This window comes from Xenopus laevis, chromosome 5S (assembly GCF_017654675.1).
Source record: "Xenopus laevis strain J_2021 chromosome 5S, Xenopus_laevis_v10.1, whole genome shotgun sequence".
Taxonomy (NCBI): Eukaryota; Metazoa; Chordata; class Amphibia; order Anura; family Pipidae; genus Xenopus; species Xenopus laevis.
Genome location: NC_054380.1, coordinates 88,538,174 through 88,553,276, shown reverse-complemented (window position 1 = coordinate 88,553,276; position 15,103 = coordinate 88,538,174). Strand labels below are relative to the sequence as shown.

The window sequence follows — 15,103 nt, the reverse complement described above, 5'->3', positions numbered from 1 at the left end:
AAAAAAATTCTGTTTAAAACAAAAATTTGTCCTAACTCTCAACCACAATATTGCTTAATTAACTAAAATTTCTGATCAAAAATTGTATGTGCGGGAAAAGTTTTCAAATTGTTGCCCAGCAAACTAGACTTAAACGGATTATCAAACGAAACAGTCAAACAGCCGAAACAATCAAGAATCTTGAAGGCAAAAAACACCTTCCACTTGTGAGAGACCATCTGCAGTTGACTTCTACATGAATTCGACAGGTTATACTATATGAAGTATTTTCAGATTCATATGTTTAGCAGCTTTGGAGCATAATAAATCTTGAAAATTTTGGATTTTTCCCCTTTAAAACTCAACCAAAACAATGTGAGGCTTCATAAATAGGCCCCCAAGTGTTTGCATGCTTCAGTGATGAGACCTAGATAGACTTAAGAATTTGTTCTGTCAGGGCTAAACTATACGGGAGATTTTGTTTGATTGGATGTAGTTGCATTGGTCAAAATATAATGGAACTGATTCAAAAATCTGATGTGCAAAATACATGCAAGATTTGCCATTTGACGCAATATGCCTGTCGAAAGGGAACACTATGTGCTGTGTCTTCATCCAATGAGATAACATTCGATGGTGTCTGACTGACTTCTACTTCTCATTTTATTTGACATTCATTGAATGTCTGATATAGATGCATGATCAACCCACACGATCTGACTTTATCTGATCCGACTTAATATTACAGCTATGGGGATCAGATTTTGTGGGATCCTATAAAATCTTGTGCTGTTGCATGACAATATCAGATAAAATCTGATGCACAAAATCTGATCAAAATCTCCCTTGTAGTTTAGCCCTTACTGATTAATTTTAGCAATATTTGATGTAATTTAGTACTTTATGTCTGTCTTGCTCCCCGCTGGCACTTTATATTGCACTGTTTGTGACTTTGTATGCAGCACACAGGTCTTTATTCTTAAATAACGATGTACCCATTTATTCTACCATTTATTTACAGCACATGTGGCATAGCATCACAGTAGTTAAGGCCAGCAACAACTTTAGTGGTGCTTGCAAATGCCTTATTGGGCTGTGCTTCCATGTGAGTTGGTGTATGCCCTTGTCTTAAACGTTTCTATCTTGCTTATATATATCTTGGTTTGTTCTGTACATCAATGGCATATAGGCTTATTCTTACAGAATAAACAGGCCCTCTGTTTCAGTGGGAACAGTGTTACACCTACAAAGCATTCTTGGAAGTGTGTTAGTATATGCTATTTACTCACATGCACCTTATGCAGTACCAGCCTGCATCTTGGCCATACAACTTTACATTATTCAGTGACAAGCTGCAGACATCAGCTGCACAAATGTGATGATTGAATACATGAAGAAAATGTCTCTTAAATGTCTATTTACACTTCTACTAAAGTATTTGAGTCAAGTTTTCTCCATAAGTTGTCATAAGCATCTATTTTACCTTGAATAGCTCAAAAGACGGAGCTAAAATGCTTTAAATCTAACCCCATTTGCCTTCTGTGTGACTAGATCAACTATCTTCCGACAAATGCTAAAGGGCTCTTACCCATGAGCATGAGGACGAAACATTTGATCTTTTTAAAGCTGGCTGCACTCACACAGGCGCATATAAGTGCTAAAGTAGGTAGAGTGCAACATGTTGCGTTCCACCTGTGTTCACTTCTTAAGGCCCCCATACACAGGCCGATAAAAACTGCAGACAGGCCGAGTCGGCAGCTTATTGGCCCGTGTGTGGGGCCATCTGACAAGCGTCCCGATCGATATCATGCCGAAAATCGGGCGGGGTAAAAAATCCCGTTGGATTGCAGCCGCATCTGTTCGATGGTGCGGTCCCGTGATCCGACCACCATTATTGCCTTTATTCTGATCCATTCATTGGGCCCTTGGGCCCACGATCGGATCAGCCCGATATTGCCCACCTCAATGTGGGCATATCAGGGAGAGATCTGACATTGCCACACAAGCGGATCTCCCTGTGTATGGCCACCTTTATACACTGTGAGTACAGCCCTGGAGGAAATCAAAGAATGCATTTCATCCTGCACTCCTCTGTGGTGGAATGCATTTAAACTAAACAGAGGGGAGCTCAGGAAAAATACTTGTGAGCAAGAGCCCTTATGCACATTTATGACAAAGGGTGTTGATCTTGGACATTTTCACCCACTTAGTTAGATGATACACATTGGATAACAGAATTCACATTCACTGTGATGGCTCTTGACCCAAGACTAAAGGGACTTAACACATAGCAGATTAAAGTGTCTGAAGAGGATGCATTTTCTGCATTGTCTAATGAAGAATATGAACTTTCATTTCAGCTACGTGTACCAAGATAGGCAAATAGGCTAAAAACTCTTTCAGATTTACAAGTGTTGAAAAGAAAGAACACAAATGTTTTTTGAATTACAGTGTTCACCACTCAAGTTATCAAACTGCACTGCATAATCAGCATTAAGTTAAACCCTTTGCTATCAACTGCAGCTGATCGAAGTATAAACAATGACAGGCTCAGAGACTAATCACGGGTTAAACTGTGTTTGTCTTTTTAGTTAATCTGGTTCTATTATTTTCTTCCACGGTACATTTGAAGAAAAGTCACACACTAGCCTAGACAATAGGTCCCTTCATATCATATTCTCACTTCAGTAATGTGCATTGGATTTATTTCCATGAGGCTCATTTTCCATTCCGCCTTTTATGATGCGCCCCAGAGGGAATGGAACAAAGGAAACCCACCGCGTAAAAACAATACTGTGCTCTGTAAAACTGAATCATGAACAGAGATTTTTGCCCTGTACTTTAATAAGATAGGGCTTAGCCTTATACCTTTATCCTGGATTTAAGAATAAGCTACCCACACATTTTTAAGGCTACATATTTCACTGATGTATCGAGATGACCACTCTGCAAAGCAGCTCACACACAGCAGTATACTTTAGCAAGATAGAAAAGGATTACGTTAAAGCAAAGCATGCAGAGCACCGTAAATATTTGATGCAGGGATTTATTTCTGTAAAATTTTCCCTTAATGTGTGATCTAATATTGAATTGCCTTGATTTACATTTATTACTTTATGATTATTTATTTATTGACACCTTCCCTTAATGTTATCGATCTTCATTGGCTGATACGTAAGATCTGTTTAGGATGAAATGCGTGTTGTACTGCATCATGTATTTTACATATGTGATATGTTACAGGGAGATTAGTTGTCGCTGCTTAGTGCTGACTAGAAATTTTCATTATTTACTATAAGAACCAATGACTTGTCTTTGTAGAAGCAGACACTTATTTCTTTGCCTGGTGAAAGCCTTGTGTTACTGCTTTTTGGATGTTGCTTTTCACACTTGCACATTTCATAGCAAGTTTACAGTACAACCCAAGTCTTTTTATTTGGGCATTGCTTCCTAATTTCTTTGCACTCTAAAGTTTCTCAAATATCATTATGAAGGCAGAAGAATTAGAAATGGTGTTGGACTTGGAAAAAAAATTCAGTCCATAATTAAATTACTTTAAGAATGCTGGAGCACTTCTAATTTTACCAGAACAGCAATAAGTGTACATTATTGCATATGACTATATATAAAATATAAGTAAAAAAAGACAGAATTCTTTCATGGGTTGTAGAGACCTGGTAGATTAAGGATTAAAGTTCAATCTTAGCCAGACCATTTAATTGAAGGAATTATATATCTTTGTGCTGACCTATTCACAGACCATTTTCCACCTCTACTGATAACTTTTAAAAATGTTTTTTTAAGTGTGTGTGGCTATTTTGTGTCTTATGTTGGAACTTTTTGAGATTTAGTCATACCCAGGACATTTTTCCAGCATTTTTCCACCATAGTGGAAATGTCTGGGGAAAAATGTTGATAGGTTAATTTGGCTTAATTCTGTATAGAGAACATTTTTGGAGCACAAAAACATTTTCAAAGAGCAATAACAACAGTTTTTTTTAATGTGTCTACAACACTTAAATTTGAACGCATTACTCCATTTAGTCCATAAAATTATATGATGCCTTCTGTGAGTTTGTAATTTTTACAATTTGGTGATCATAGTTACATAGTTCGTTACATAGTTAAATCTGGTTGAAAAAAGACAAATCAAGTTCAACCCCTCCAAATGAAAACCCAGCATCCATACACACACCCCTCCCTACTTTTAATTAAATTCTATCTACCCATACCTATACTAACTATAGAGCTTAGTATCACAATAGCCTTTGATATTATGTCTGTCCAAAAAATCATCCAAGCCATTCTTAAAGGCATCACAACATCACCCGGCAGTGCATTCCACAACCTCAATGTCCTGACTGTGAAGAACCACCATGTAGCTTCAAATTAAAGTTCTTTTCTTCTAGTCTAAAGAGGTGGCCTCTGGTACGGTGATCCTCTTTATGGGTAAAAAGGTCCCCTGCTATTTGTCTATAATGTCCTCTAATGTACTTGTAAAGTGCAATCATGTCCCCTCGCAAGCGCCTTTTTTCCAGAGAAAACAACCCCAACCTTGACAGTCTACCCTCATAATTTAAGTCTTCCACACCTCTAACCAGTTTAGTTGCACATCTCTGCACTCTCTCCAGCTCATTTATATCCCTCTTAAGGACTGGAGTCCAAAACTGCACTGCATACTCTAGATGAGGCCTTACCAGGGACCTATAAAGAGGCATAATTATGTTTTCATCCCTTGAGTTAATGCCCTTTTTTATGCAAGACAAACCACTATGAATTGTGTACTTCCTGACACTTTTATGCCTTTCCTCCCTATGTCATGGCATGCTGGTTCCATTAGAGGGGGCCTTGTATAATGCTGTGCTGGCTCTTTCTGCATGCACAGGATAATACATAATAAACTGAGATGACTGTCCATGCACCAATATTCAAACAATAAAAATATTAATTTAAATGTTCTTCCCCATATTTGCATCTTTTTGTACAAATAAATCAATTCAAAGAGAAGACATTCACAAAGACACAGGAACACAAGAAGATTCCATGGATTCTGCATTATAGCCTTCCCCTTTTTCAGTTTTTAACCTAATATATTTAAAAAAAAAATATTTCAGCTAAAATGTACCTTTAGTAACTTTTAGATGGCTTGGCTTGTGCTTTTTTACATACCTACTTTTCCATTCCTATGCCATTTATCAGCAAAGATGATTGCTACAAAGATCCTCTAAACAAAGAAGTGCATTATTCTACAATAATTTATTAATCAGCCCGCAGTTGTGCTTTCCAATCATCAGGAATCTGCAATTTTCTGAATTATCTGCCACTACTCAGATGAAATGTAACTCCCTTGCTTAATTAATTTCCATACACTATGCTATTTCATACACAATTGTATTACTATAGAATATTTCTGGAATTCAAATAATAAATTGCTTTTCTCTGAAAATGCCTTTATGTTAAATAAATCAAGTACATTAAGAATGAGCTTATCAGCTTGTGGTTTAAAGGAGAGCTAAACCCTACTAATGAATATGGCTAAAAATGGCATATTTTATATTGTACCAGCAGCAATGATCCAGGACTTCACACTTGTCACAGGGGGTCCCCGTCTTGGAAAGTGTCGGCAACACTCAGTTGAGGGGTTGTTACAAATTATCACGCAGAAAATGAGATTGGCCTGTAAGCCCAAAACATAATGTACAGCATTTCTAACCTAAGCTTAAGTTCTATAAATTAAGCTTTGGTTCTCCTTTAAAGCAGCATAAGCAACATATATTCTCCAGTTTATAAATTTTAAAGGCATTCTGTAATCCCGAAACCCACTAAAATGTTATGCCTAGTCGGCCAGCAGCAAGGTCAAAAGTGGAATGTCTGCCTAAACCTACCTACTTATTTACATTTTTAGGTTTGATTTTACTGCATAAAAACCATTGTAGCTCAGAGAAGGATCTATTTTTTGTTAAAGCAGTATCATAATATGGGGCATTTTTATTAAATTCTAGTATGAAAGCTCACCAAAGTCGACCAGAGTGAAATTCCACAACTCTCTGTTCATTTCTGTGGGGCTACTGTGGTGAACGTGACAATTTACCATTTGATAAATATGCTTCCAAATATCCCATAGAAATGAATGAAAAGTGGAGGAATTTCACTGTGATGAGCTTTAATTTCACACTCTGATAAATATACCTCTAAGTGGAATATCCTCTCTTTTGGGTGTTTCTGTTAATGTTTTGAATGTATAAAGAAATGCCAAATGAGGCTTATCGCCTTAGCCACTATGCTTATTATAGCAAAGCTGACTTTACCATAAATAAATAGCATCATTTATTGAATGTACAGAACATTCCGTCTCTGTTGACTACATGAACATATAAATGGGAGCAGTCATTCTGATTGCCTTATAGTTGGCAAAATGTGCTGAATCCTGGATTCAGTGCATGTCTAATTTCTTCTAATTCCTCTAGAATAGTTTTTTTGTTAGCTTCTTGTGCTTTAGTGGCATATATATTACACCATCTGCATAAAAATACTTTGCAGATTTCTCCTTACACTATGCATCACCACGGCATGCCAAGATTAAACCCAGCCGGCACAAAAAGGGGTAAACCCTCCCTAGATTTTTGTTGTTGGTATTAAACTTTTTTTATTTTATTATTTTCACATATATTTATGGTGTGTCTTATATTATAACCTGTGCAATGATTAAAAAATTAGTGCAGGTACCAGTGTAGTTGTAGTCTCATAATTTAGGTTTTTTTTTATCCAGAGCTCTAGTGTAGATGCATTTGTAACAAATAGTTACATTTTATTTGCAGAGCACATAAACGTACAGCAGTCCCATTCACATGTTGGAGTTGTTTGTATATTTTTATTTAAGTATTATTACTGTATGTATGCATAACTCTACAGCAGATCAATAAATGAATAGAACAAGCAGGATTAATATAATAATAAATACAAAGTACAGTTACATTAAATATCTAAGAGCTAAGTGTCAAAGAGACAAAGGAAGAATGTCCCTGTCCCATAGAGCTTACAATCTAAGTGATTAAATTACAGACATATAGGAGGATATTATATACTGCAGCGTACAGTAGTTGACACTGCAATAATAGATGTAGTGGGGTGCAGATGAATGAAGGGCTTTTAAGGTTATGAGAATAAGTTTTTATAAGATATTCTTTATTTTATGGGAAACCATTATAAGGACAGCCTGTACACTCTTATCAGCAGAATTGAATACATACTGAGGAGAGGAAGGAGTCAGAGACTACCCCCAAATAACACCGAGTTGACGGGTAATATGCATGCCATCAATAAAGATAGTAAAGTAGGAAGTAGGACCCGGTTTAAGTGGAAAGAGGACTTGTTCAGTTTTTATAAGATTTAATTTGAAATTGCATGGATTCATTCAGTTAGTGATCGCTAGGGTTGTTAGAGATTTTTAGAGTGTATATGAATAATAACAGACCAATTACAGGGCTATGCAGCATCCTTACATTAAAGGAACAATAGCACCAAAAAATGTAAGTGTTTTAAAGTAATGAAAATATAATGTAGTGTTGCCCTGCACTGGTAAAACTGATCTGTTTGCTTCAAAGAACTACTACAGTTCATATAAACAAGCTGCTGTGGAGCAATGGCGGAAATTGAAAAACGGCTAAATGGCACAGGTTAACGAATGGATAACAGATAACACCATTAGACAGACAGAGCTTATTTGTTATATGCTGTGTAACCTGAGCCTTTTCTCCTTTGAATGACTGCCCCCATTGCTACACAGCAGCTTATTTATATAAACAATAGTAGTGTTTCTGAAGCAAACACAACAGTTTTACAAGTGCAGGGCAACACTGCATTATATTTTCATTACTTTAAAACACTTTTATTTTTTGACGTTACTGTTCCTTTAATTGGAACTGTAAATTAAGTTTTGTTCGTATAAAAAACGGTGAACAATCTGTTAGCAGGATAAAACAGCCCGGGATGCAACCTGATTATCATAGAGAAGTGCCCTTTGGTTCAAATTCATTGATGGGTCATTATATTGTAAGGGGCACGTTGATTATATCTGATACATTTTATCTCCCTATGGGAATAAGAAAATAATCCAGTATGAAATTTGTATTTCACTCTTGTTCCCGTTTAATGATTTCTATGTTTATGGATATATTATAGATTGCTTTACTCACTGGCGAGTCTTCCCTTTGGGGCATTATTTCTGTCTCCCTTCTAGTTTGTGGTTTCTGTCTTTGTGTAGTTCCCTTTCTCATTTACAAATATTTCTTGCAATATCTTAACCACATTTTTCAGATATGATCAGTCGAGCTCTGGGTCCTGAATTTGGAGGTAGCATTGGAATTATGTTTTTCTTCGCCAACGTGTGCGGCAGTGCTTTATACATTCTTGGTCTGGTGGAAGCTATTGTGGATATGTTTGGCTTCTCACCAGGTAAGAAATATTACTGTTTCTGTATGAAATGGTTCTTAAACTTTTTCTCAGGGGACCGACATTAAGTCAAGTGCAAAAAGTGGAACTTTTGATTAATTACTATGAGAGTTACTGTATAGTCTAAAGTGCTGAAGTAAATGCATCTGATTCTTCCTTATGGGCACATATTCATGAAGCTGCGAGTAAGCACTGAACGCAGGTGGAAATCAAGCAAAGTTTGGGAACTTCTGCTGTAAAGACCAGCAAGCAAAATATAATAATGGTAGTATTGAGAATATGCTATTTTTGAACCAAATAATTGTGACCATTTTGCTATTTCCCAAGGGAACAGTGAAAGTGCCATTTGTTGGTCTAAGAGCTGAAGAATGGCTGCTGTTTTTCGTATAATAGTGCACTAGATCAGATATTTCACATCCAGCAGCTCTATTTCATTGCCGGCTCAGTTTCTGTACAATTTGCATGAACAGGAGTCTCCCTGAAGTGAAATTTTAAAAGTTGCTACTGCTGCTGTTGCCCCTGCTCATAAGCGATTCCTATGCCTTGATGAAGAAGCATGAGATAAAAACACTCACTGCTTCTCTTCCCTGGAGACACAAGCACAGAGTGCTCTGATCTACTTTCTGAAATCATGGCTCACTGTCCCTTCTTAAAAATGTTGTTTACTCTTAATTTTCCACTTATTTCACGCCAATCTGGAGGCGACTGTTCGCAATCATGAATAAGATGCTGAAATTCAAGCACTGATGGCTTTGCAGCTGTATCTGTAAGACGCAGCTCTGCAGCGTCCAATATTAACTCCTTCTCTCCTGAGCTTTATATCATAGATGGACCCTACAAGGGTCTGCAAACCTTTACATCACCTCGCCCCATATGATGGAAGTAATGCTTCACTAAAAAGAAAAATTCCATTTGTTACATTATTTCTCCTTTTGCTTATGTTGTACATACAAAGACAGACCTGTTCCTTAGGTCCAGTAATTGTGTGTGGTGAAGTATTCAGTTGCCGCTACACTAATCACACACTGGAGCCTAATTTGTAATGTAGCGGAGCAGATGTAATCCTTCTCTCCTCTCTTTAGCCCAAGTGCTGCTATGTAACTGCTAAACAGAGATCATTTCTGCAGAGCTGGCCTATGAAGTTGTTTTTTATTACTACTGCTGTTACCTGCTTATGCATTGATAAAGTTTATTAAAAGGAATTAAAATATATTTTTCTCTGTGACTTTTTATCTTTGCTGCGTGCAAGAGGACATGCTATTCTGCATTAATTATTTTAATCTATTTTTAGCTGTAAGTCTGGTATTTCAAACTCACATCATTCAACTTCTAGGAAGTATTACTGTCATTCCAGGATGATAGCAAGTACATGGCTGAGGGTCCTGGGGATACCATTCTCAACAGTTGGTGGGCTGGTAGTTTTGCATCCCTATTTTACTAGATTACAGGTTTTTACCTATCCATTAAATACAGCTATTGGGAACGCAGTGTTTCAGTTATGAAATGATTCCCTGTTGGTTTAATAAAAATCTATACTTAGGGGCAGAGTTATTAAGGTTCAATTGTTATATAGTTTTTTTTGCGTCAGAACTCACAAATTTGAATTTAAAAGCACCAACTCGAATGTAAATTCGAATGTGCCCATGGAAACAGTTCTTATTCGAATATTCACCTCCTAAAACCTGCCAAATTCATTTACAAGTCATAGGTCCATTGACCCATTTAAAAATGTTAATAGCCTTCCTGAAATTCAAATTTTTTCCTGGCAGAAAATTCTATTCACGTTTTGTTCATATTTGATTCAAATACGAATCAAATTTTCGGTTTGTTCCCATTCGATCATATTTTAGACGTTCACATTTTTTCATAAATAATCTCCCATTCGAGTTATGAGTACATTCGAATTTATTAGAGTAAAAAAAATTCACATCAATTTGAAATTCAATTAATTGATTAATTACCCCCTACATGTTCAACCTTCTGCCCTCCAGCTGTTGTTAAAGAGGTAGTTCAGCTTTGTTAACTTTTAGTTTGGTATAGAATGTCCAATTTCAACTTATTATGTTTTTCTTTTTTTTTTAATTATTTGGGCTTTTATACTAATGTTGTACATTAACCCCTACTGATAGGTTGATATAAATTACGGCACTGGAGTACATTTGCTCAGTATTAGTACATAAAGGAACCTCTTAATCGTGCAGTGATATATGCTGTAAAATGGAATACAAATAATCATTACTTATGTGTTATATTTCCAGATCATGCTGTGAAAAATGGACTTCATGTTCTTCCCATAACATACTGGTATGAGTTTCTCTATGGCACAGTTCTGCTTTTCATCTGCCTTGTTGTGTGCCTGGTTGGCGCCAGTATCTACGCCAAGGCCACCTTCATCATTTTCATTGTGGTCATGGTGGTTTTGATCAGTGTCTTTATTAGCTTCTTTGCTGTGAAAGAAACAGTAGTTCCACTTACATTTTCACAAGGCAATATCACTGTTTCAATCAATGGAACATTTACAGGCTTCAAGCTCGCCACCCTCAAGAACAATCTCTACCGTGAGTATTTCTCACCTTTCAGCCTTCTTTTCGATTATCCCTTTACAGATCCTGATATTGTATAAATGTACATGCTTTACTGTATTGGGCTACAAGGATATTATATACTTAGATACTGGTAATTCAGACAAGGAAACTGATTTGTAAAATATGTAAATCATGTGAGAAAAAAATGTTTTAAGGTGTTAGGGGAAAAGGCAAAATCTGACACGATAGCAATCTCCATTATAAGCGAGAGAAGCTAAATAATAGATATTTGTGCGCTGAACTACTGCTGCAGAGATATAAATCTATAGTCTTAAGATTTTCAGCCACTGCAGAAGTACTGCTGCCAGTATGCTTGTACATCCAGAAAGTATTAGGACATACTGGGAATTGTAGTTCTACAGTAGAAGTATAGATGATTGGATACTTTACTGCTTATGTTATTGTGAAGTTTATGGGCTTGACTTATGCTAAATCTGACATATTGCACAGTAAAGGTGACTGTAACATTATACTATTTACACAGCATTTTTCTGAAGTTTTACACACCTGATGAATTGCTGTTTGGCACATTGCACTGACTGAGCAGTCGGAAATTTCTGCATGGCATTTGTACACTACAGAGCTAAATTTCATTGCACCGATGAATCTTACAGTATGACAGTGTAAAGGTCAGGAGAAAATGGCATTAGAAGAGTTCACAGAGGAATTCTGGCAAAGAGTGGAAAGCTCCAGCAATCATCATTTTGTTAGAAAATAGATGGCCATTGCTTATCCAAAGAGTCTTTTTGACCCATGGAATGAGAACTTGATCTAAGGCAGGGGTGCCCAGATTTTGTTACCCTGGGATCTACTCTCGACACCTGGCCCCCATCAGGAGATCCACCTTAATAAAAATAGTGCGCTCTCCTAAAGCAAAAGAATGCAGATTCGCCTGTATTGTGCAATTTCATGTACAAATACCTCAGAACTCATAGAAGGGTGGCAATTTCATGTATAAATACCCCCGAGAACTCACAGCTAGATGGCACAGTGTCAGATTAATGTCAAATTCATACTACCAGAAGTCATAGCAGTGACAGATTCACAGAAGGCAAGGAGAGAGTTAATAGTCACTTTGGGATAAACATTGGGCAAATGTGTGTAAGAAATTAATTAGGGATGAGTTAGTAGGGAAGTGCCAGAGGGCAGTACAAGTAATAAAAACTGCTTACCATTGTACTACAGCACTTATCAGTTCAGGGGGGAGAGGGGGAATATGCAGAGTAGCCCTCCGTGCTCAACCCGATGGCACGACTTCCCTCCCTTCATGCTCAGCCGCCCTTTCCTCCCTCCCTTCTTTCCTTGCTTCCCCTCCCTCCATTCATGTTCAGCATCTCAGCCTGCCCTCCCTTTCTTCCTTTGTGCTTAGCCCAGCCAGCCCTCACTCCCTTTGTGCTCAGCCCTCACTCCCGATGCCGGACCCCAGGTAGAGGTTTACCAGGAACATTATTGGGATCTACTGGTAGACTGTGATCGACGTCCTGGGCACCCCTGATATAAGGGTTGTGCAAGGTGTATTTCAGGATTTCATGCCAGTACAGACTGACTACATTTTGACAGAGCTGCCTTGGTATAAAATTAGGTGGATGAGAAATGCTTTGCATCTGACAGCTTTGAAGAAAATGTTTTCTAAATTAGACATTCATGCTACATAAACAGATTCACAAAGTTACTAGATTGTACATAGTTAACTTTCCATGCAAAAATCTGTTTCTGACTCCACCTAGATCATGGTATTATGTGACAAAATGTGTGTGAGATGTTTTGTCAATTTTAACATTAAAGGAGAAAGCACACACCATTTAGGGGATAGATAAACTAAGGGCTCTTACATATGGCTGTTTTTTATGCATTTACAAACCCACTTGGATTTGGAAAATATATGCATTTTTAACAGAACTAAGTGACTTTTTGTGAGTTGCAAATGCAATCTTTTATTCTTTTGTCTTTTGAGAGTATGTCAAGGGCAAGAAAATGCAGGATGATAAAACACAAGTGCAATAAAATGCAACGTTGAACAAGTACTAACAAACAGAAGATAATGGATACAATTAACTGAGTTTCTGTAAACCTGAGTCTCAAACGCTTGACAAATGTACAAAAAAAAATACCTTAAAAGCCATTATCTTTAAATAACCTTAAATGCATTATTTTCAAATCTCCCTTGCATGTAAGAGTCAGGGTGACATTAAGGGTTTGATATGTACTAAATTAAATCTCATTTATTGTCTATGCAAAGAAGTACTAGAAATGTGCTGAAACGGTTTCTAAAAAATGGGCAACATGAACAGGCTATGAGTTAAAGACTTAACTGCTTAACTAATTAGCACTTAGTTTAAAAGTTTGTGTTTGCTCCACGGCTGTTCAAAATTCCATTCTGGACAGCCTGAAGTTTGATCTTAGGTAGGAAAAGGATAACCTTACCTACATCTGTTATTGAACCACAAATAGAAGTGTTAGTGATGTTAATATTAGTCATTGGCCATGTTCTTCCTTTGGGGCTTTTTGGTTTAGCGGAGATATACATACTATAATGTATCCTACTTCTACAAATGCATTGCTCAGATTGGATAGAATCTACTTTCTAATCACTTCACTTTTATGCTGTCATCCCTGCAGCGGACTATTCAGTTGATTACACCACAGGAAGGATGATGAGTTTTACTATAGTCTTTGCTGTGATGTTCAACGGGTGCACAGGGATAATGGCTGGATCAAATATGTCTGGTAAGGCTATTGTATATTTCCAAGTTTTCTGGCCTTTCCTTTTGTCAGTGTTGTTTGTAAAGAAAATCTGCAACCAAATTTTATTCAGTAAACTCACCAACTTACAAGAGGCAATATTCTCCTTTAAATAGTAAATAGTTGCAATATTCTCCTTTAAATAGTATCTTGTACAGGGGTTCATATGATTCATATGGTAGGAGGTTTTTATATAATGTCTATCTGCCCCCTACGGCTGACCTCCAGATACTAAACAAAATTTTACCAAAGTGGCCAAATATGGTGATTTGCCTACTATATGGGCGGGGATTTTAATTTAGTAATGGACCCAGGAATGGATAGGTTACACCCCTCATCCCGTGACGCAAAAACCTTCATCAACTGGGTAGAGGCCACAGGGTTAATAGAGATTTGGAGGTGAAGACACCCTCAGCGTAAACAATACTCTTGTTATACAGTAACCTCTTCAGCAATGTCACGGATAGATCTGTGTCTCAGAACCGCTGATATACTACCCCGGGCTAGCACCATTGAACTTTTGACTAGAATGTGTTGTGACCACCCTCCGCTATTGATGACTATAAATGGAGCCCCCTGTAACCCCAGGGAACAATGGAGACTACCTCCAAAATGGATAGTTAACCCTAAAGTAAGTGAACAATTTCTCCCCCAGCTATCACAATACTGGGAAATAAACGAGACTCACTGATAGAACCAAAAGCTGCACTAGCATTAGACCAGGTCATGCAAATAGCTCAGAGGAAAATTGATCTACTTCTAAAGGAGAAATATTCACAAAAAGTACTCTATAGAGCTGCCACTTGATATGATAAGGGGGACATAAATGGAAAACTGCTGGCACTACTAGCCAGAGGAGACATGCCCAGAACTGTGATACAGAAAATTCGTGATGAGATTGATGAGATTACAGATCAGGCTTCGATAACTGAGCACAAAATATTTCCAGTTGACATATCGGCTACCCTTGGACACTTCTCTAGAAGGAGTGAATAGGTACTTGGATGCTATAGATTTTCCAGAGGTCCCCCCAGACCTGGCATTACAGCTGGATGCAAATATCACAGTAGATGAGATAAAATAGGCAAAGAATGCATTCCCCTCTGGCAAAACACCTGGCCCTGATGAAATCCCCATTGAGTGGTACAAAAAGGACACTGATTTTTTAGGCACAAGATTGGTTACTTTATTCAGTAAAACCAAAGAAGGTAACAATTTACCTGAATTTTGCTATGATGCTCATGTCATTCTAATACTTAAGAAGAGCAAACCCCCCGATCACTGCAAATCATATCGTCCCATATACCTACTTTACTTGGATATGAGGTTTTTGCTAATGTTCTGCC

The 15,103-nt window shown here is 37.4% G+C and overlaps 1 protein-coding gene across 1 annotated transcript in view; it reads left to right on the top strand.

Annotated features, from left to right (window-relative positions):
- Nucleotides 1-15,103, top strand: part of LOC108718044 (solute carrier family 12 member 9) — a 125,234-nt gene that overhangs the window by 14,697 nt on the left and 95,434 nt on the right. Inside the window, exons 3-5 of the mRNA XM_018265607.2 lie at nt 8,296-8,433; nt 10,689-10,988; nt 13,635-13,742. Of these exons, the coding sequence (XP_018121096.1) occupies nt 8,296-8,433; nt 10,689-10,988; nt 13,635-13,742 (546 nt within the window). The remainder of the gene's footprint in view (nt 1-8,295; nt 8,434-10,688; nt 10,989-13,634; nt 13,743-15,103) is intronic.